This window comes from Asparagus officinalis, chromosome 8 (assembly GCF_001876935.1).
Source record: "Asparagus officinalis chromosome 8, Aspof.V1, whole genome shotgun sequence".
In the NCBI taxonomy this organism is placed as follows: Eukaryota; Viridiplantae; Streptophyta; class Magnoliopsida; order Asparagales; family Asparagaceae; genus Asparagus; species Asparagus officinalis.
In genome coordinates, this window is record NC_033801.1 from 15815032 (window position 1) to 15835268 (window position 20237).

The 20237-nt window shown below is 35.0% G+C and overlaps 1 protein-coding gene across 2 annotated transcripts in view; it reads right to left on the bottom strand.

Moving 5' to 3' along the window:
- Positions 1-20237, bottom strand: part of LOC109851326 (protein ENHANCED DISEASE RESISTANCE 2) — a 58434-nt gene that overhangs the window by 16332 nt on the left and 21865 nt on the right. For both annotated transcript variants that reach the window (XM_020421398.1, XM_020421399.1), the window contains exons 9-17: positions 19503-19603; positions 19341-19436; positions 7315-7379; positions 6942-7013; positions 5452-5619; positions 4972-5177; positions 4769-4835; positions 3431-3606; positions 1403-1504 (exon numbers count right to left, since the gene is read on the bottom strand). In XM_020421398.1, coding sequence (XP_020276987.1) covers positions 1403-1504; positions 3431-3606; positions 4769-4835; positions 4972-5177; positions 5452-5619; positions 6942-7013; positions 7315-7379; positions 19341-19436; positions 19503-19603 — 1053 coding nt within the window. The remainder of the gene's footprint in view (positions 1-1402; positions 1505-3430; positions 3607-4768; positions 4836-4971; positions 5178-5451; positions 5620-6941; positions 7014-7314; positions 7380-19340; positions 19437-19502; positions 19604-20237) is intronic.

The following is a 20237-nucleotide window of genomic DNA, read 5'->3' on the forward strand; positions in this document are numbered from 1 at the left end:
TCGTCGGGACCAGTGAGTTGAGAAGCCAGATGTACACCAACATATGAGTGGACTTCCACTCATCTCGTCCTCCCGAGTCCTCATCCGGTTCTGTCTTCTCTCCGGTCAAGTAACCCTCCAGGTTCCTCCCTGCAAGGGTGTATCTCACCCGTCGGGACCAACTCAGGTAGGTACTTGGTCCATCAAGCTTCAGGTCGATGGTCGGAAGCTCCAACTTCTTCGATGGTCTTGTCGTGCTTTCATCAGCCGACAACTTCATCAACTTCATCAAAGTTGACACCTCCGCAGGGTTCAACTTCTTGATGATCTCCTCCATCGATCAAGCTTCAGATCCAACACCTGTTCTTCAAACCCTTGTTGTGCGCAGTGAAATTTCGGCAGCACTTCTGCTGCACAATAAGAATAAGATCTTTCAACAAATTCTCGTTTCTCAGAGGAAACTAGAATCCAAAACAGTTATATATCTCATCAATGTGAGATATATACTCTTCCTGTCATCAGTTCGAGGACTGAGTCGAGGGAACCAATGCCAAACTCGAGGTCCAGCATGGTGAAGCGGGGGGGTTTGAGGTGGCTGACCGGCGGACTAGGGGCGTATGATTTGGGGCAGGCGTAAAGAAATCAGGGGAAGGGGTGGGTCGGAGATCAGGGGGTCTGCGCAGGGGGGGTCGGGACTGGGGGTCTGCAGGGGGGCTCGGACTTCAGGAGTCTGGCATGGGGGGCGTGCTCGGGAAGCTGGGGGTCTGTGCAGGCGAGGGGGGTCGGGCACTGGAATCTCGCACCGGGTGGGGGCTGTTCTTAATCCTGGCGAAGGCAGAGAGGGTTCGTGGACTTCTGGCGGGGTGCGCGGAGACTGGGGGATCTTGCTAGAGGGGGGCGGGCGGGGTCGGCAGACTGGGTGTCTTGCAGGGGCGCCCGGTGAGCGGGGTTGAAAGGAGGAGGGCGGCGGCTAGGGTTTAGAGGATGGCTCTGATACCAAGTTGTTAATACAAACCCTAACCCTATTATGAGATTTCTTGGGCTTATATAGGCCCTACACAACTTACACATAACCCCTTACATATATTACTAATGTCAACAGAAACCCACCAACATTTGATGTTTTCCATAATTCAAAGGAGGCCAGGTCGAAGGTAAGAAAATTTCTCTTCTATAGGCAATGCAATATAAGCTTGTGAAATCTAGGAGAAACCAACCAACATTTTCAGGATCCTAAGACTGAAGACTGAAGGTAATTACTACAGAGGATTAATCCAACTCTAAAGTGCACATGAAAATGAAAAATGCCAAAGAAAAGACATCGCCGACACACATCATCAATATATTTACATAAAGAGTAATAATGAAAAACATATAATGTATTTTTGCTGCAGAATTATATATATTTGTTGAAGATTTTTACCTGAACAAGACAATTTGGATGCAGTGCAATACTGTCGAGGTTATTTTCATCCTTGAAAAAATCAACTGCCAAAAGCTTTAAAAGAGGATCTCCTCCCACAACCTAGGATCCATGAGTTCAGTCATTAGTTGTTTTGCAAAATTCAAAATCATTATTATATCTTCAAGAATAGAAAATTTACAAACTGCTGAGTGGCTGATAATTAACAACAAGCTTGTTGTTGGCAATAGATGGGCCAAGATAAACAAAATCTTGGATATAAAATCAAGCCAAGGAAAGACACAACAAATGTGATAAAGAACAACTGCTTTACTATGGAATTCGGAGAATTGAATATGAACACAATTATGAGAAACGCAAAACTCCTTTTGAGCCACAACGAATGTGATGAAGAACAACTTCTTCACTGGGAAATTTTGAGAACTGGAGATAAAGGAAAATTTGGAGAATTGCAGAATTTCTTCAATATGAGCCATTTAGATCCACTTTACTAAACAAGAATAAAAGATTGCTGAACTGACTGAAGCTAACTCTGGAGTCCCCAAGTACGTAAATAGCAGGCCAACTGACTAACTTACCATCAGTTTCGACTGAACATTGGTGACTGAATTATACATAATCAAAATGTTAACCCTACTTTCTCATTTATGCTAACATTGCATTTTTCCCTCCTTTCTATTTCTTCCTTCATCCTGTAAAAAGTGTGGTCCAATAACTGTTCCTTACTTCCTTAAGCCCATGCAAAGAGTATCTCACCTGCTTTACCCTGAGAATGCTAAATGACTCATTAATAAACTAGAAAAAGAGTGATTTATCACAATTTAGAAAGATATCATAGACTCAAGTTGAAATAAAAATATACTTTTTAGTAGCACAGGCTAGTACTAAGGACTTGAATTTATTGTCGATGCCTTATGATGCTCTTTAACAGATGTTTGCATATAGTGCAACAAGAAATTTTAGTTTACTCACAGTTGCATTTCTGTATTATATGACATAAATGTTCCTTTTTTCTTGATAGTACGCACAATATAAATGTTGAAAGTGCCACTACAACATTTGGTACAGAAAAGGGATTGAAGTGCCGCCTACAGAAAAAGTTTTCAAATAACAAAAAAAAAGCGAGTAGCAAGTTGTCTAATAACAAAAAATAAATTAATTAATTAATTAAGTAGCAGCTAGAAGCAAGTGCTAAAGCATCACATTTAAAAAGAGAGTTTTTCTGGCACCTTGAAAAACTATAGCAGAACGTCACCTCTGTAGTAAAAAAATTATGAGAAAAAGGAAAAATGAATGAGTTGATTAAAATACCCATAATTTGTTACTAAAAAAGAAGGCTATTTAGTCATCAGTAGCACCGATGTGGCAAGATCATAACATGGTAAATCTTTAGCTATTGAACTTCCTATAAGTAGGCCCAAAGGCCTTATTATTATATATCATTGCCAACCTCTTAGGTGCTATATTTCAGATGCTGAAAACTGGAAATGCAATCATCAGCTGGAATTTTGAAATCTTACTAAATTAAACCATTTCAAAGTATGTACATAGAACTTGTGTTTTAAGCATATTAGCTAAGTCGTAGAATCAAATACACATCCACATATACAAGCCAAGGTGAGAATAATCCAAAATTATGCATCCCTAGTATAAAAGAACCCAGTCTGCAGTCTTCTCATGGATTTGATTTATAAGAAAAATGATTATATGCACCATTTAAAATACAGAGATACCAACTAGATAAATGAATGATGATGATGATGATGATGATAATAATGCACAAAATAATTACAAAACAAAATTATCCACTTGTTTGGTAAAGCATAACTTCATATCATTAAAAAATATAGATGAAGAAAATCAATGCAAGAAAAGCGCATCATCAGGTCTAAATCCTGTAATTAACAGATCATCATGTACAGTATAATTATGTAATATAAGCATATAATTACTGGTACAGATCAATATCATCAATTACCGTAGTACATTGAATCAGGTTGGAAGGATGTAGAAATGAGAATATACTACCTTACAGTTATCTTTCAAATAGTTCTTTCCTCTTATCATAAAACCTCGTCCAGTTGGTGTAGTCCAGCAATTGGTGTCATTTTCACCATTCGCTCGATGCAGGGAACTACGAACTTGACTCGGATCAATGCAAATAGAAGGAATATGCATATCTAGTTCACTACGCTCTAGTGCTCCTGCATCCATAAATAACTATCTTTTTCAAAGAACTATGTTTATCAAGAAATCAAACACGAGAGAAATTGAAGACTTGTTATACAACAAAACTAGAGCTGCAAGAAGTGCATTGAGAATGTAAACTGGAAGAGTCTTGAACTAGGTGATCTACAATCTTATAAAATAAATATATAAAAATCCCTTTCTTCTTTAACTTCATTCATGTCATAATCTGTAATTGCCACTCTTCAAATTTAAGGCATAAAAGATAATTGTCAGAACTCAAAATTAAAACTCATCCACCAACATCAAGTTTAGGCTAGGAGATAAACAGTTTCGTGGAAAGCTTCCCAAATTTTTTTGCTCGACTCTATAATATTTTAATTTGTAGTTTAGGTCATTTTATGCTCAAATATTGCACATGAGTCACATGACAGTTACTCGATGCTGGGAACTACAAACTTGACTTGGGATAAACTTCCCAATTTTTTGTGTTTCTTGTTAATCTACAATCTTATAACACAAACTGATAAGAAAATCCTTTCTTCTTTAATTTCAATCATGTTAATTGCTACTCTTTAAATTTAAGCCATAAGAGATGAGTGTCGGAACTCAAAATTAAAATTCATCCACCAACTTCACGTTTAGGCCAGGACATTAACAGTTTTGTGGAATAAAGCACCCTCCTTCCCTAGTATTCAACATGACAGTTACATGAAGGGTTAGGCTAGGTGAAGAGCTGAATGAAGTTAACAGTAGGACTGTAAGACACACATCCTGAGAAGTTCCAATCAAGAGTATTGCCTTGTTTAAGGTTTCTTGTTGATCATTCCCTCTCTCCGAACAACCCCAACCAACCCAAAAAAAAAAAAAAGACTCACATGCATACATGAAATATACGCACCCCGATGTCATATTCATGAACATCGTGGTGATATACATAATGCAAGTACATCTTGACTACATTATATACACTGATTCAGAAAGGTCATGCTGACAGAGAAATATGGAGAAGTGAGTCATCATACTCAACAGCTAGGACGTAACTGCTATCTAGACAAATCAATTGCAGTACACAGTACGTTTATCCTATCTAGATAATATGTTTAAATATATATTGATTTCAATCAAAGCATCTTAGTAAAAAAAAGTAAGCTAGTAGGTTCTTGTAACAGAGGATACCTGCACTTCTCTTTAGACCCAAGCCCGCAATGGCCCATGCAATATTCTTCAGCTTCACTCTTCCTGCCTGACATTTTACGCTAGTTAAATAAGATATATGCTCAGCTGCACATTTTACTTGGTCGTCAAGATCCTAAAAGACAAAGACGCTAAACCCAGCACATATAAACAATGGACACCAGAATTGTTTCTGACGACATTACCTTGTTCTCAACATCGTTGTTGTCATCATCACTGTCTTCATCTTCCAGAGAGTCAACTTTAGCAAGTGCATCATAGAAGTCATCATTCAGATCATAATCTTCAAAATCAGCATCATCAATCGAAGCACCAGAGTAATTTGAATGGACATATGTGGAGGGAGAATCAGATGCAAAGGAAGGATTTGCTTCCAAATACTGTTTTAACCCTGGAAGCTCAAACAGGAAAAATACTTTAGAAGTAGAAAAGTAGGTAGAGACATTTGGTGCGAACTGGTTTCTGATGAAGAGATTCTCAGCTATATGCTTTATTATAAACTGATGATTTTTCTACAGGCTAAAAAGAATCTGAGGATGAATGATAAATTGGTTATTTGACGCAAGTAAGATATCAAGAAACAGTATAGGGTATGTAACTGTGAAACACTAGAGATCTTAGGATTCATCGACCTTCTATCCAAAAAGGAAGAAAGAGTAATATACCTGCGACTTGGCACAACAAAGCATAAGGGATGGTCTTTTCAAATTTGGAGCCAATGTCCCCCTTAAATCTATTCCAAATACTCGAATTAACTTCCAATGTCTGTGTCACAAGGCATTTTGAAGATGAAGACTCTGGCGTATTCAGCTGTTTGAGTTCCCAGATTGAGGCTGCAAGTTTCAGCAGTTTAAGAACCAAATTTCTATAATCATTTCAACCATTCCAAAACATTTGCTCGAGAAAAGGATCAAGTGATACGGAAATCTACCAAGTAGTAAAATGTACAGTGGCATAATTAGACAAACAAACTATAATAGCATCTACTTCTATCACATAATTAGTTGCAGCAGTGTAACTTATATCAGCAAATAAGTCAAAAGCTGACATTAAACTGTTCAGATCTGTTTTACAGTGGAAATATTCAGCAAGCTTCTTAACGCACAACAAAGCATAAGGGATGGTCTTTTCAAATTTTGAGCCGATGTCCCCCTTAAATCTATTCCAAGTACTCAAATTAACTTCCAATGTCTGTGTCACAAGGCATTTTGAAGATGAAGACTCTGGTAGTCTGGTGTATTCATCTGTTTGAGTTCCCAGATTGAGGCTGATAGCAGTTTAAGAACCAGATTTCTATAATCATTTCAACCATTCTAGAACATTTTCTCGAGAAAAGGATCAAGTGATACAGAAATCTAGCCAAGTAGTAAAAATGTACAGTGGCAGCAGTGTAACTTATATCAGCAAATAAGTCAAAAGCTGACTTTAACCAGTTCAAATCTTTTACAGTGAAATTATACAGCAAGCTTCTTAACAGGAATCATATAGTGGAAACATCATCATCCTACTGATATGGAAATCAATACGAAATTTCAAAAGTAGGTGATAAAATGCTATAGAAAGCATCATTCTTTTATTGATATGGAAAACTACCTGCTTTCTGAACAGGTAAATGAAGGATCAACATGATCACCGTTCAATACGAAAGAAAATCCTCCTATAAGATTTAGAACATGCACGAGCAGGCCTAGCTCAAATTTGGCCCGTTTGTTAATTTAGGAAGCCAAGATTAAGATAATACTGAATGCGAAATTTTATTTGACAGCCCTGGATGCATAATATTCACAATTAATTGAGCAGAGCCTATTAGCTTAAGCCATTTTATCACTTTGTCACACAAATGATAAAGGAAGAATAGAAATGGGAAGCACCACTTCACTCATATCAATTATATATATTCACAATATCCGATGCATAAAATTCACAAGTGATTTCATACATATAAAAAATCTGCAGTAGCTGCAAATGAAAAGACTATGTACGAATATCAGGGATATAACTTGTGCATATGGAGAAATTTTATACAAAATCTGAATATGACTAGCCATCGTAAATGAAAGAAAAATCCTCTTATAATACAGATGCTCAACATTTATTAGGCATAAATGAAAATAACTTTCATATTGAATCATAAATAATACAGGAAAAAACTCACAGTTAACTTTTGTCCTCTGATAACCAGATCTATGAGGCCGTTTTTTATGGACAGCCGGAGACAGTAAAATGGCTGCAAAAAAGTGAAAAGTATAGTCCACTGTGAAAATATAGATGAATAGGATATGTTTTTAACTGCTATCACAAATGCGATAATGATTCTTCAGAAAGATTCAATTTCCTCTGCAATTTTGTTACTCTGAAGTGTGTGGATAGGCAAAAAGTCATCCAGAAAACTAGGCGACTATTCATCTAGTCTATTGTTCGTAACTCTGTTACAATGTAAATCAAACCCCAAATGTATAACTCAGTCATAAGCAACAGTATTTGGAAGAATTCATTTGCCATTTGTTCACAGTTAGATATATACTTACTATATGAACCATCTTGCCCATGAAACCATTGCCTAGAAAAAACAAAATCCTTCTTTGACTTCCACCTGAAAGAACAGTAGCCAGTGAGTAACCGACCAGTTAGTAATCAATATACAAATGCTGAAACTTCATATGAGTGAAAGTGTAAACACTGTCGGTTCGGATTGTTTGTGTGAGAGAAGAAAATAAAGGAAGAGAACAAGGGCTGCCTGTGGCTGATAAAGCTACAACAGTTAAATTGATTTTGAGTAGTGGGGGAAGCTTTCACAAAATGAGTGAATTGGATATCTAGAGACAAGAACTTGCCTGGACATTCAGAAATCAACAAAACAGACAACAATGCTAAGGAGAAATTAACCAGGCGCTACATCATTAATTGCATTGCAAATGATGAAATAATCACGTTCAAGTATCTCACTCCAAGGTGAACTGTAATAGATATGCTTGTTGGAGATTATGACAAATGCTCAGCTGACAACATGGGTGGTTTGATAATGTCATTAAGGGTTCCTTTAGTTTGTAATCCATTTAGCCAAGATGCTGAGTTCCAATGGTTTTCAGAGGTGAATTGTGTTGACTGCAGCTTAGTACATATAATGGGGTTCCAAATTTCAAAACAAGACAGATTAAATCCTAATAAGAGCATAAGGGAGATAAACTAAATACTGCAGTTTAGATATCACTCTGGAAGTAAAGGTAATTGGTGATGCAGGTGTTCAGCTTATTTAGCAAAGCATTCACTCGACGAATTGTATATTGCTGTGGGCACAGGACCTACATACAGAAGAATATGAAGGTTTAGAATGAAAACACAGTTTCTATCCCATCTTGAAAATGGTTGGAGACTGCTAACCACATGTAATGGCTGTACCCCTTTCCTTCTTAACCTCTACTATAATATCCTTCTTCTAGGCGTCCTATTAACGGATGCCTAAAACTAGAGAGAAATAAAACAAGAGAGGAGAGAAAAAAGAGAAATTCCAACGAAAGCCAAATAGCAGAGAATAGATAATAAGGCAACCTAGAAGCGAAACCTAGAGGGAAAACACACAATTTTCTTCAGCAATAATTCATTCATTTTCATTGGGGGAGTTTTTTTTGGGGGGGAGGTGGTGGGGTGACAAGTGATTAGTTTCTTATACCAAGAAAACTCCTAACTCAGATCTACCATCTGACAAAGCCTAACATAATTAAGTCAAATAAAGTCCAAAACATAACATCATCTGAAGATACATGAATAAAAAGAATAGTAGAATAAGCAACAAATTGTTGAACCGCATCTCTATCTTTATTCAAATCAACCTTTGCCAATATCTCGTAGGGTAACTGTTCAGTACCTACAATCTCCATACTATTTCATTCCATTCATTTCTCATGAAAAATAACAGTATCTAATTCATCCCTCTCCATCCAGGTCAGTTCCAACCCCAACCTTGAAAATATTAGGATATTAAAGCCTGATTGACAGGAAAGAAAATTGCCTTGATACAATCAGCAGTATAGCATTGAATATGACAAGGTTGATTTGGTGATGGTGATCTGCAATTTGTTATCAAAATATACCCACCACTTATCAAACAATGACTACAAACATATAATCAGTTAATTAACAAAAGTTTAGGATAACTAGTTTTCTCCCAAGAGTCACAGTAAATTTTTCCTTTTTTTATTGATGGCCGATGATGAGCGATCAGTCTCCTTAATGAGGGAGCTTGTTGAGTATGCTTCACATATGGAACTCAAGAAAGGGACGACATAAAATATGAAAATTCAATGTCCTTTTTAGCTATTAGTATTGGGTAAATGGTTTCGGTTCATACAAATTTAATTCCCATAACCCAAATTTTCCTGGAGTTATTGATGGCCGATGATGAGGGATCAGTCTCGTTAATGTGGGAGCTTGTTGAGTATGCTTCGCATATGGAGCTCAAGAAAGAGATGACATCGGATATGAAACTTGATGTCTTTTTTAAATATTAGCTATTAGGTAAATGGTTTCAGTCCATACCAATTTCATTTCCTTAAACCAATTAGTGAAGTAGTCTCCACCTTACATCCTACACAGGGAACTTTAAGTTTTCGCATGGACATAGCTGAGTGCGTCCAATTTGTTGTCCATCCATGCCTTTCGAGGTCAGTCTCCAACACATCTTGGACATGGCTATGAGAGGAATAAAGAATTGTTCAGGCTTGCACATATCTAATGCTGTTGGAGCTTGTTCTTTCAAAAAAGAGTTGAACTGTTCTCCTTCTCATTCCTTTACTTACAAGAAGTCCTTCTGTTTCATATTCCATTATGTTAATCACTTTTGGAAAAAAGCAGCAGCAAGTTGGTAATGAAGCCATTTTGGAGATAGCCTCCCAACTTTCACCATTTGTGTGAATTGGCTAGTACATAAAGAGCATACAAGGCTTAGGAGATACACATAAAGAAACTTGACTTTTTCAGTCGTCTAACATGACAGATGCTATCAGATTTTTGGATAACTTGATGCATATTTGCTTCAGTATAGAAACAGAACCTCCATCAATACACCGCAAAAAAGGGATTATAATAACAAGTACCTCAGTCAATCTTATAGTGTGTAAAAGATTTAAACTGCGTACAAATTTTCAAAATAGGCCCCATTAGGAATTTATTTTAAAAAAACGACCCATCTGAAACTGTGTCGAATATGGTAAATAAAGTTCGAAAACTTCACGGGATTTAAAATCCCGTGAAGTTTAGTGATTGATTAGCCAAACAAATGAGAAAGCACCTTCCTTCATAGGATTTGAAATCCCGTGAAGTTTGGTCATAACTTCACAGATTTCAACTCCCGTGAAGCTGCAGGGTGCAACTTCCAGAAAGCTCACGAGCTGTTTGGCAAATGGGCCTGCAACTTCACGGGATTTCAAATCCCGTGAAGTCTGTGTAGGCCCCACTTACCCATGTCATTATTTATCTCTCCCCTCTCACGTGATCTCATTCCCCGTTCTCTCTCTCTCTCTCTCGCCTCCTGTACTCTCTCTCTTTATTCATTTACCTCCAAACCCTAGATCATCTCCTACCGCCGCCCCCACCGCTACTGTCACCGACTGTCTTCACCCCCAGCAGCGCTCACGAGCTGTTTGGCAAATGGGCCTGCAACTTCACGGGATTACAAATCCTGTGAAGTCTGTGTAGGCCCCACTTACCCATGTCATTATTTATCTCTCCCCTCTCACGTGATCTCATTCCCCGTTCTCTCTCTCTCTCTCGCCTCCTGTACTCTCTCTCTTTATTCATTTACCTCCAAACCCTAGATCATCTCCTACCGCCGCCCCCACCGCTACTGTCACCGACTGTCTTCACCCCCACCGCTGCTGCCATTGCCAACCTTTTTTAGGGCTAAAAAGCGCCGGAGTTCACCGGAGCTTGCTGGATATCAAATTTTATATATTCTCCTAAATTTTTACATATTCTCACTATTTCATCATAACAACTTATTTAAGCTTAGATTTTGGAATAATTTTGAAATATTTATGAATTTTGTGAAGAAAAAATAAAGAAATTTGTATATGAAGTTAGGAGGGGAAATTAGGGAAAGTTATAAAAATTAGTGTATTATTTTTCAACCTTTAAAATTGAATATTGTTTAAATTATTTAAATTAGGCAATCATCAAAATATAAAGGTTTGACCTATGGTAAAAGTTATGGATGTGTAAAATTGATATTCGGGGATTTAATTGTAAATAATATTTTTGTGTTTTTCGTGTAATATTGATATTAAAATTTTTTTACTCTTCAGAGGTAACGATGAACGATTGAATCGTAATTCTTTGTTAATATGATGGAAAGATTAACTATCTCGAGAATAATATGCATGTATATGAAGGAGGTGTGACGAAACTGTTGTTTATATCCAAATCATGTACTTTCAATGGATTGGTTAATGACTTACACAAACTTACATTAACCAATCCACGTGAGTATCACCTTAACGTGATTTTCAATTATCCTGTTATAGGGAATAGAACAAGCGACATTCAAATCTCAAGTGACTATGATATGAGTCTCATTGGAATATTGTATGACAAGAAGCGTTTAGTGAAATTATTTATTGAAAAGCATCACACAAATTTGGACAAATCGGTAAATCACGATGGAGTATACTCTCACATGTTGGAGGATCTTGAAGTTGACTCCACCGGTTTTTTGTCTCTGCAATAAGATATAGGATGGACACAGTCACAACACTTGAGCGGTACTTCGCTTGTGGGCACTTCAAATGCTTTCGATGATAATGCTCCCAATTAAGATATAATATCTTCCACAGGAGTGACGATAGAAGATGATAATGCAAATGTCGAATCTGAGAATGATGAAGAAAATGATAGCTTACAAATTAATAGCATGACATGTTTGATAGATCGTGATGAAGGGGACAACCAATTAATTGACCGATGTTATTCTAACAATGAGTATGTCGTATTAGAGGATCCGCCGCCCGATGAACTTCATGGAGAGGGATGGATTGATGACTCCATACTGGAAAATATTCCTATTGGCACTAACTTAAATATGATACACAAGGCGAAAACTTTTTATTCAAAAAGTGCGATCTATTTGAAAGCAAGGAGAAATTGATCCATGTCCTTCGTTTGTGGGCCATCAAAAATAATGTTAAAGTTTAGACAGACAAAAAGCAATACAATAAGCTATAATGTAGTATGTTTTTACTGCAAAGATGGTGAGGAAGAAGATAGTGGTGGTCACCACGACGAAAATACAAAATATCCTTGGAGGTTTAATTCACGCCTAGGGTAAGAGTAGGCGGATAATTTAAAATAACACACAATAATGGACTTCACACATATAGCAATCATCGATTAGAGATGAATCATAAACACGCGTCTTTCATATATCGATTAATTATACCTAAACTAAAGGAGGATCTTGATCTAAGGCCAAAGGATATTCATATTTTAGTGCATAAAGCGACTAATTTGGATGTATCATACAACAAGTGTTGGAATGCTCGGAGGAAGGTGATGATAAAAATATTCAGAGATTGGAACAAATCTAATGAGATCTTACCACATTATCTTAAAGCACTCAAAAAAAATCCGGGGATAGTGTACAAAGTATCATCGGATCCTATTGATGGCGAAGATAGACGATTCACAAGGGTATTTTGGGCATTTAGACCTTGCATTGAGGTATTCAAATATTATCGTCCTATTCTTAGCATTGATGGCACCCACTTATACGGTAAATATAAACACATTTTGTTCATTACAATCGGAGTAGACGCAGATGGTGATTTATTTCTTTTGGCCTTTGTAGTGGTTGATATTAAAAATACGAAAAATTAGGCATGGTTTTTTGAATGCATTAGATATCATATCTCTAGTGTGCGAACGCGATTGATTACATTCATATCTGATAGGATAAAGAAATTTCAATAGCACTCCAGCGATATTTTCTGTCGCCGCATCAACATCGCCATTGCTTACGACATATTAGAAAAAAACTTCAAGAGGAAGCATGCACACAGGTTTTGGATCATGTGAAATTTACATGCTCATTAGGTGGAACATGCACATAGTCATGAGCTCCAGTGAATGTTTGTGGGTGACTTGCAACTTCACAGATTTCAAATCATGTGAAGTTGGAGGCTTATTTGGCAGAGACTCATGAGCTCTCTAGAAGTTGCACCTGCAACTTCACGGGATTTAAAATCCCATGAAGTTGAAACTTCACGGGATTTTAAATCCCGCGAAGCTAGGTGGCTTTTGCATTAGTTTGGCTAACCAGTCATGAAACTTCACAGAATTATAAATCTCGTGAAGTTTTGAACTTTATTAGCCATTTTCGACCCAGTTTCAACCACCTAATGACAAATAAATTTCAAATGGGTCATTTTTTTAAAAATAAATTTCTGATGGGGTCTATATTGAAAATTTTTCTTTTAAACCGCAAGAGGAATCCAAAGGAAAGGAGATTGGAAACCTACTAGAAATATGTAGAAGGAAGTCTTAAGATGACATTAACAGAACTTACCTACCTAATCAGAGATCCTAAGAATAACTGTGGAATGATCAGATGAGTCTTTTACTTCTGTGTCTAGAGTGCTAAGAGATAGCACTTTTGATGCGGGACAGAGAAGCGCCAGAACCCTCGGGTGAACAGTATCCATGAGCAATATATTTTCACTAAAATAAAAGATGAACAATGTAAGATAAAATGAGGTTAGATCGGATTCACTCATAGACATTTAACTGTTAGTTAAGCCAGATTCACACACGACACTTTACCTTTTTAGCTTCACATCGACAAACAATGGCTGTCGCTTTTAGATAAATCACACAAGATTTTCTTCAACTCAACTTTCATAAATTCTTTATAAGCTCTCTCCTCCATTACAAAAATTTCCTCCCTCTTTTATAGAGCTTGGAATTATTATCTAAAACAAATTCAAAAACTTATCCTATCTCTAAAACCAATTCAATCTTAACTAAAAAATAATCCAAAAAACTCAATCCTAGCATAATTCAAATCAAAACATCTAAACAAAATAACTAATTCTCACCTATCTAAAACCAAAATTAAATCTAAAATCATAACAAATTTATCTTAATCTGGATCAAATCTGAATAGTGAATGTGTTCTGCATCAGTTCTCCCCTTGTTGGAAAAAATTCGACCTCGAGTTTTAAATAAGGATAATACGATAAACTCTACAGCTTTTATGCATTCTGATTCAATAGTCTCCAAAGTCTTCAAAGTCTTCAGTAATATTTGCAGAACTCGATAACAGGTCGATAGAGGAGAATATAGTGTAACAAAGTCCATTATCGAAAGCTCAGCTTCAGGCTCTAAATCTATCTGAGGTTTTTCCTTTCCTTGTTCCAATTTAGGCTTAGATTCTGGATTGATCTTTGATATGCATATTTTTTTGGTCCACATTCAGATTTAGATTCGAGCTTTGATTGTGGATCCATCTCTAATTTTGCTTCTACTTTTGTTTCTAACTTTGTAGTGAACTCAGACTTCAACGGCGGGGCCAAATCTATACAGAAAACAAAAATATCTTCTAGTTGATTGAGAAGAATATCTCCTTTTAAGAAGAAATTTCATAGACTCCCACGAATAGATAATTGAAGGATAACCTGAACAATTTTGTATTTCATATATTTCATATATAACAAATATATCCTCCATATCTTAAATCCAGACTCCAAAATCATATGGCTCCTCATATCCATCAAAACCACAAAAATAGGATAAAGGACCAAACTTTAATGGATTGAAATCATATTGTTGCCAAGGAGGAAGCGAATATTTACCCATAATAATTGCGGATCACATGAACTTGCTTCAATACCAATGGATGTGGAACGGAGAAGCGTCTGAATACTCGGGTGAACAGTATTCATAAACAATACCTTTTCTTTTTTTTCTTTTTTTATAAAATAAAAGACGAACAAAGTAAGATAATATGAGGTTAGATCGGATTCACTCACAGACATCTAACCATTAGTTAAGTCGGATTCACACGCTGACACTTAACCCTTTCAGCTTCACACCAGGAAACAATAACTTTCGCCTTTAGAAAAAATCACACAATATGTTCTTTAACTCAACTTTCATAAATTATTCATAAGCTCTCTCCTCCATTACAGAAATCTCCTCCCTCTTTTATAGATTTTGAAATTCTTATCTAAAACAAATTCAAAAAATTATCCTATCTCTAAAACCAATTTAACCTTAACTAGAAAATAATCCAATAAACTCAATCCTAACACAATTCATATCAAAACAACTAAACAAAATAACTAATTCTCACCTATCTAAAACCAAAATCAAATCTAAAATCACACAAATTTATCTTCAATCCGGATCAAATCTGAATACTGATTGTGTCATGCATCAACTTCTTTTTAATAATCAGCACACATGAGAGCCCGTCTTCGTTTCAGTTCTAACTCAAGTAATATGTTCTTTGATAATCTGGTTTTACTTTTACAGTAACACAAGCAGCGTGTTCTCTCTTCCATTTCCATTTTTTCTTGTTAAAGATCCAACTATAACCCCCTCAACTTACCTTCTTTGACTCTTTTTAGATATAAGAATCCTCTTTCATGCTTCAAAATCATCGACTGGCTCCTTCTCATTTGGCCATTTCACATATTATATTTTGTCTTTAGATGGAAGCATCTGCTGTGAAACATGTACTTGTTGAGCTTGAATCAACATACTAAACTAGATACACTAGAAAATTATTCCGGAGAGGAGATTCAGAGTGCATGACTCACTTCCCTTCAACACTATGAACACTTGTCTCAGCTTCTCTTTTTTTCATTTCCATGACCAGCTTTTGCATCCAATCTTTCTTCACAGTACAAATATACAACCACCCCAAGAAATGCTCACAATCCAGCAAAGGAATCCTTATGGAGTACACGGATATTCATACTCTTAGGTAAGGCCGTACCTAGGAATTTTGGGGCCCAATGCGAAATATTAGATGAGGCCTAAGTGATACAACTCATAATAGATTTTATCTCATTTTTTTATCTTTTAAGCTGCAGAATTACTAATTAAAGTTTTATATTCAATATTTTCTAACATATTATTTTTGATAGATAATATTGCTAAATCATTCAATCTATCTTGTAACATGGTAGATCTTAAATAAGATTTTAGTAATTTTAATTTTAAAAAACTTCTTTCAGCGGAAGCAACTGTTACGGGTATAGTCAATAATACACGATAAGCAATATAAGTATTTGAAAAAGAATCTAACCACTTTATATAGTTCAACGCTTCAATTAGACTATTAATCTCTACTTTTAAATTTTCCCTAAGCACTCTCAATTCTGAAAACAAATCAAGTCCATTAATATCTAAATGTTCATCATGTTTTAGTGCATTTTCGGACAATATTCTTTCAATTCAATATCATCTAAAGCTTTAAATTTTTCAAATCAAACAAAAAACAAAAAAAATCATACGTTTTAAATTGTTCAAACCTATTTTCAATTGAGCTAAGCGATTTATCAACTATGTATAAGAAATATTCAATATGAAAAGATTCTTCAGTGTTAAATATTGATTCATTACCAATATTTTTATGAAATTATTTTTTTTTTTCTATGAACTTTATGTTTTTCACAAAATATACGTTGTACGTTCATTTCATTAGCAAGTTCTTTAGTTGAATTCAAAGCAAACATAAAACCATTTTGTCTATAATTTTTTAAATATACAATAAGACCCTTTAATTGATCTATGGTAATATCAATATGTATATCTTTAGATTGTAAGATTTTACTAACTGAATTAACAACAAACACTATGTCATACCAAATATTCATAGCTAATAAGAATTCACAATTTTCAATCTCATAAGTTGCAAAGCTATTAGCTTCACTTTTTATCTTTCGATCTTCACTAATTTCTGCTAATTGAATCAAAGCATCTCTTATATTTGAAGCTTGAAATTTTATTGCTTTTAACACTTTCAATCCGACTTTCCCATCTAGTTTGAGATAAAGATTTAATGGATAACTTGCATCCATTATCTCCTAAAATTTTCCATCGTTTAGTAGAGGAAGCAAACAATGAGTATATACGTTGCAACACTCCAAAAAAAGAAATAGCTCTAGGACATGAATTAGCTATATCATATAAGACTAAATTTAAATTATGATAACCACATGGTGTGTAGAATGCTCTAGGATTTATATCTAATAGCTTTTTTTGTACTCCATTGTGTTTTCCTTTCATATTAGATCCATTATCATAACCTTGCCCTCTTATTTCTTTACATATTAGATCCATTATCATAACCTTGCCCTCTTATTTCTTTAACATCAAGTTCATATTTTTTCAAAATATTTAAAAGTTCATCAAAAATAACCTTGCCCTCTTATTTCTTTAACATCAAGTTCATATTTTTTCAAAATATTTAAAAGTTCATCAAAACGGTCTTTTTCCCGAAGTATTATTTACTTTTAAAAACTCTAAAAAGTATTCTTTAATCTTTATTGGACTTGTTGAAGTATCAACACATCTTAAAATAAGAGTCGTTTGTTTTTGATGACTTGCATCTGGAGTACAATCAAGTATAACTGAAAAATATTTTGTTTCTTTTATTTTTTAATGATCATTTTTTAAATTTCAAAAGCTAGCAACTCTATTAGTTCATTTTGCATTTTATGACTAAGATAATAATTTTGAATTTCATCTTTTTGAATACGTTTAACATTTTCTTGCATTATGGGATCAAATTCCGCTATCATTTCAACTAAGCTTAAAAAGTTTCGATTATTTTTTTCATATATATTTTCTTTTGTTCCTCGAAATGCAAGATTATTTTTTTGATAGATGTTTTACTATAGCAATAAGTCTTAGCAAAACTTTTTTCCAGTGTTCTTTTTCTTTATTAATTTGTTCTTGAATGTTTTTATCTATTGTCTTATTTTTTTGTAATCTTACTTCTAAATCCACCCATTTACACATATTAGGGATATGTTCATGACTTGTTTCATGATTTTTAATTTTATATCCAAGATTTTTCCAATCTCTAGTACGTTCGTTAACTAACTGACTTATATACTAGATTTTAAACTAAATAATTTGCAATAAAAATAATAAATTCTATCTAAATCTTTTGAGTAACCTAACCACCTTCTTTCATGTTTTTCTCCATTTGACAATTTTTGTATGTAATTTGATGTAGAAAAGTGTCTGTTATTTTCATCTTTAGGAAAATCTACTTCATATTTAATAGGACCTTTTTCAACTATTAGATCTACAAAATTTTGATTAATACATTTCCATTATCTAGGATCATAAATATTGATAAGAATTGAATTTTATATCTCATTCATCTCTAAATTTTTTTCTTGGCCCTCATGTGAATTTTCGTTATATTCTTCATTAAAATTAGGAGTACTAGCTTTTTCTTCTTGAATATTATGATCGTTAATATCATTATTTTGTCCTAAATTCTCAACATATTCCTCTAATTCATTCTCAAGTAAAGATTCATCTATTCTTTCTTCTTCTGTTGAAGTTGACATAACATTATCTTTATTACTAAAAACAAATTTATCAAGAGCTCCTTGTTGAGATCGAATTAATTTTTCAACTCTTTTTAATTTTTTTAATTTTTTACTACCACTTTCATATTTTTTATTAGCCATGCTTTCAAAATATAAAATAGCAAATAAAAAGCTTTCAACGTATATCTACAATATCTCTAATTAAACATAAAATTAATATGAATAATAAAGAAAATTAAATAGCTTTAGTTAGAAAGATAGAACCAGAGTTTTCTTTGGGAAAATAACTCAGGTCGGGACGCCGTCTTTTTTCGACGACGAGACAAAGCGCAGGAGGTGAGCCGTGAGCGATAACGGGCTAACTGCGATTGGTTTGGAGAGGTTGTCAGCAACGGCTGACGGGCTGCAGCGATCTCGAGATAGAGAGAGAAGAAGAGAGAGAGATTGACGAGAGGTGGGGATCAGCCGATCAGGGTAGGGTTGAGCCGTTGAGGTTGACGTTTGATGGAAGCTTGACTGCTTGAGAATGAGAGAGAAAGGGCTTCGCTTCCATAAAAAAAAGATGAGAGAAAGGGAGTCCGTTCAGTTTATTTAAAGAAGGAAAGTGGGTGAGAACCTCTTATTTAATTAAGGGATATGAACAAAAAGTCTTTTCAACTTCATATGACGTTAAAATTTAGTCTTATAGAAAAATGATAACTAAGAGAAATTAAGTGGGTGGGTCCAACCAAGGATGAGGCCCAAGGCAGAGGCCTTGACTGCCTAAGGGTAGGGCCAGGCCTGCTCTTGGGTGCTCACCACCAGTCGCCAGATAGTTATTTGTTTGACATTGTCAAACAGAGAGATGCTTGTACAGCAGTGAATGGTATGTACACTTCAAAATGTGATGCAGGTATGCAAAATGATATTTATGTTGATCTATACGATGAAACTATGAGTTATGACTGGATAATGTTAAAGAGATATAAAAAAATAAGATATAGAACATATACCAAGTCAGATTCTTCGGTTCATATGTCCCATAAACAACATCATAATGGCCATCTACTGATTCCAGCAGTTCCAGTTCACCTGTCAAAGCATCCCACCTGCAAAATCATACTTAGAGAGACATCAAGTATAACTAAAGTATAAGAATAGTTCATTCAACTCACTCGTGTCTCTTCTGTGCATCTAAGCTCAAAACAACTTCAAAGACAGTATCCAAACTCGCACCAATAACAGCAACAGCCTTAAGAAGAAAAGTTTTGCTACCCTGAAAAGAGATAAAGGCTTGGAGAAGTTCAATTCAAGACAGCAAAATCACTGTTAAAATGTCTTACAGAAACCGATATTGAAGTTGTATTCATTTTGTATAACTTTAGGAATGGGGAGAAATACATTTAGTTTAGATAAGCAGGGATACTGGAAAGAATTCCAGCTAATTTCAATGAACACAAGTACACAACATTTATGACTGAACAATGATAAGATGACAAGATATCCCATGAACATAATTTAATGAGTGGAGGATTAGCACTTCGATACCGTTATAAAATAATAAAGGAGATATACAAAGTGGTTCGAACTATCGTTACAACAATCTCATGAGTCATACTACAAAACTTTGGGAGAAGGTAGTTAAGCAAAGACTAAGAAAGGAGATAAGTGTATCTGAGAAATAATTTGATTCAATACTCGAAGGTCAATTATAGAATCTATTCATATACTGAGATAGTTGATTCAAAGATACAGAGAGGAGAGAAAGGATCTATATATAGTTTTCATTGATCTAGTAAAAGCTTATGATAGTGTTTCCAGAGAGGTAATATGGTGGATTTTCTAATAAAAAAAACATGTATCTAGTGTGTGTGCATATGCGTGTGTGCATGTATATATATATATATATA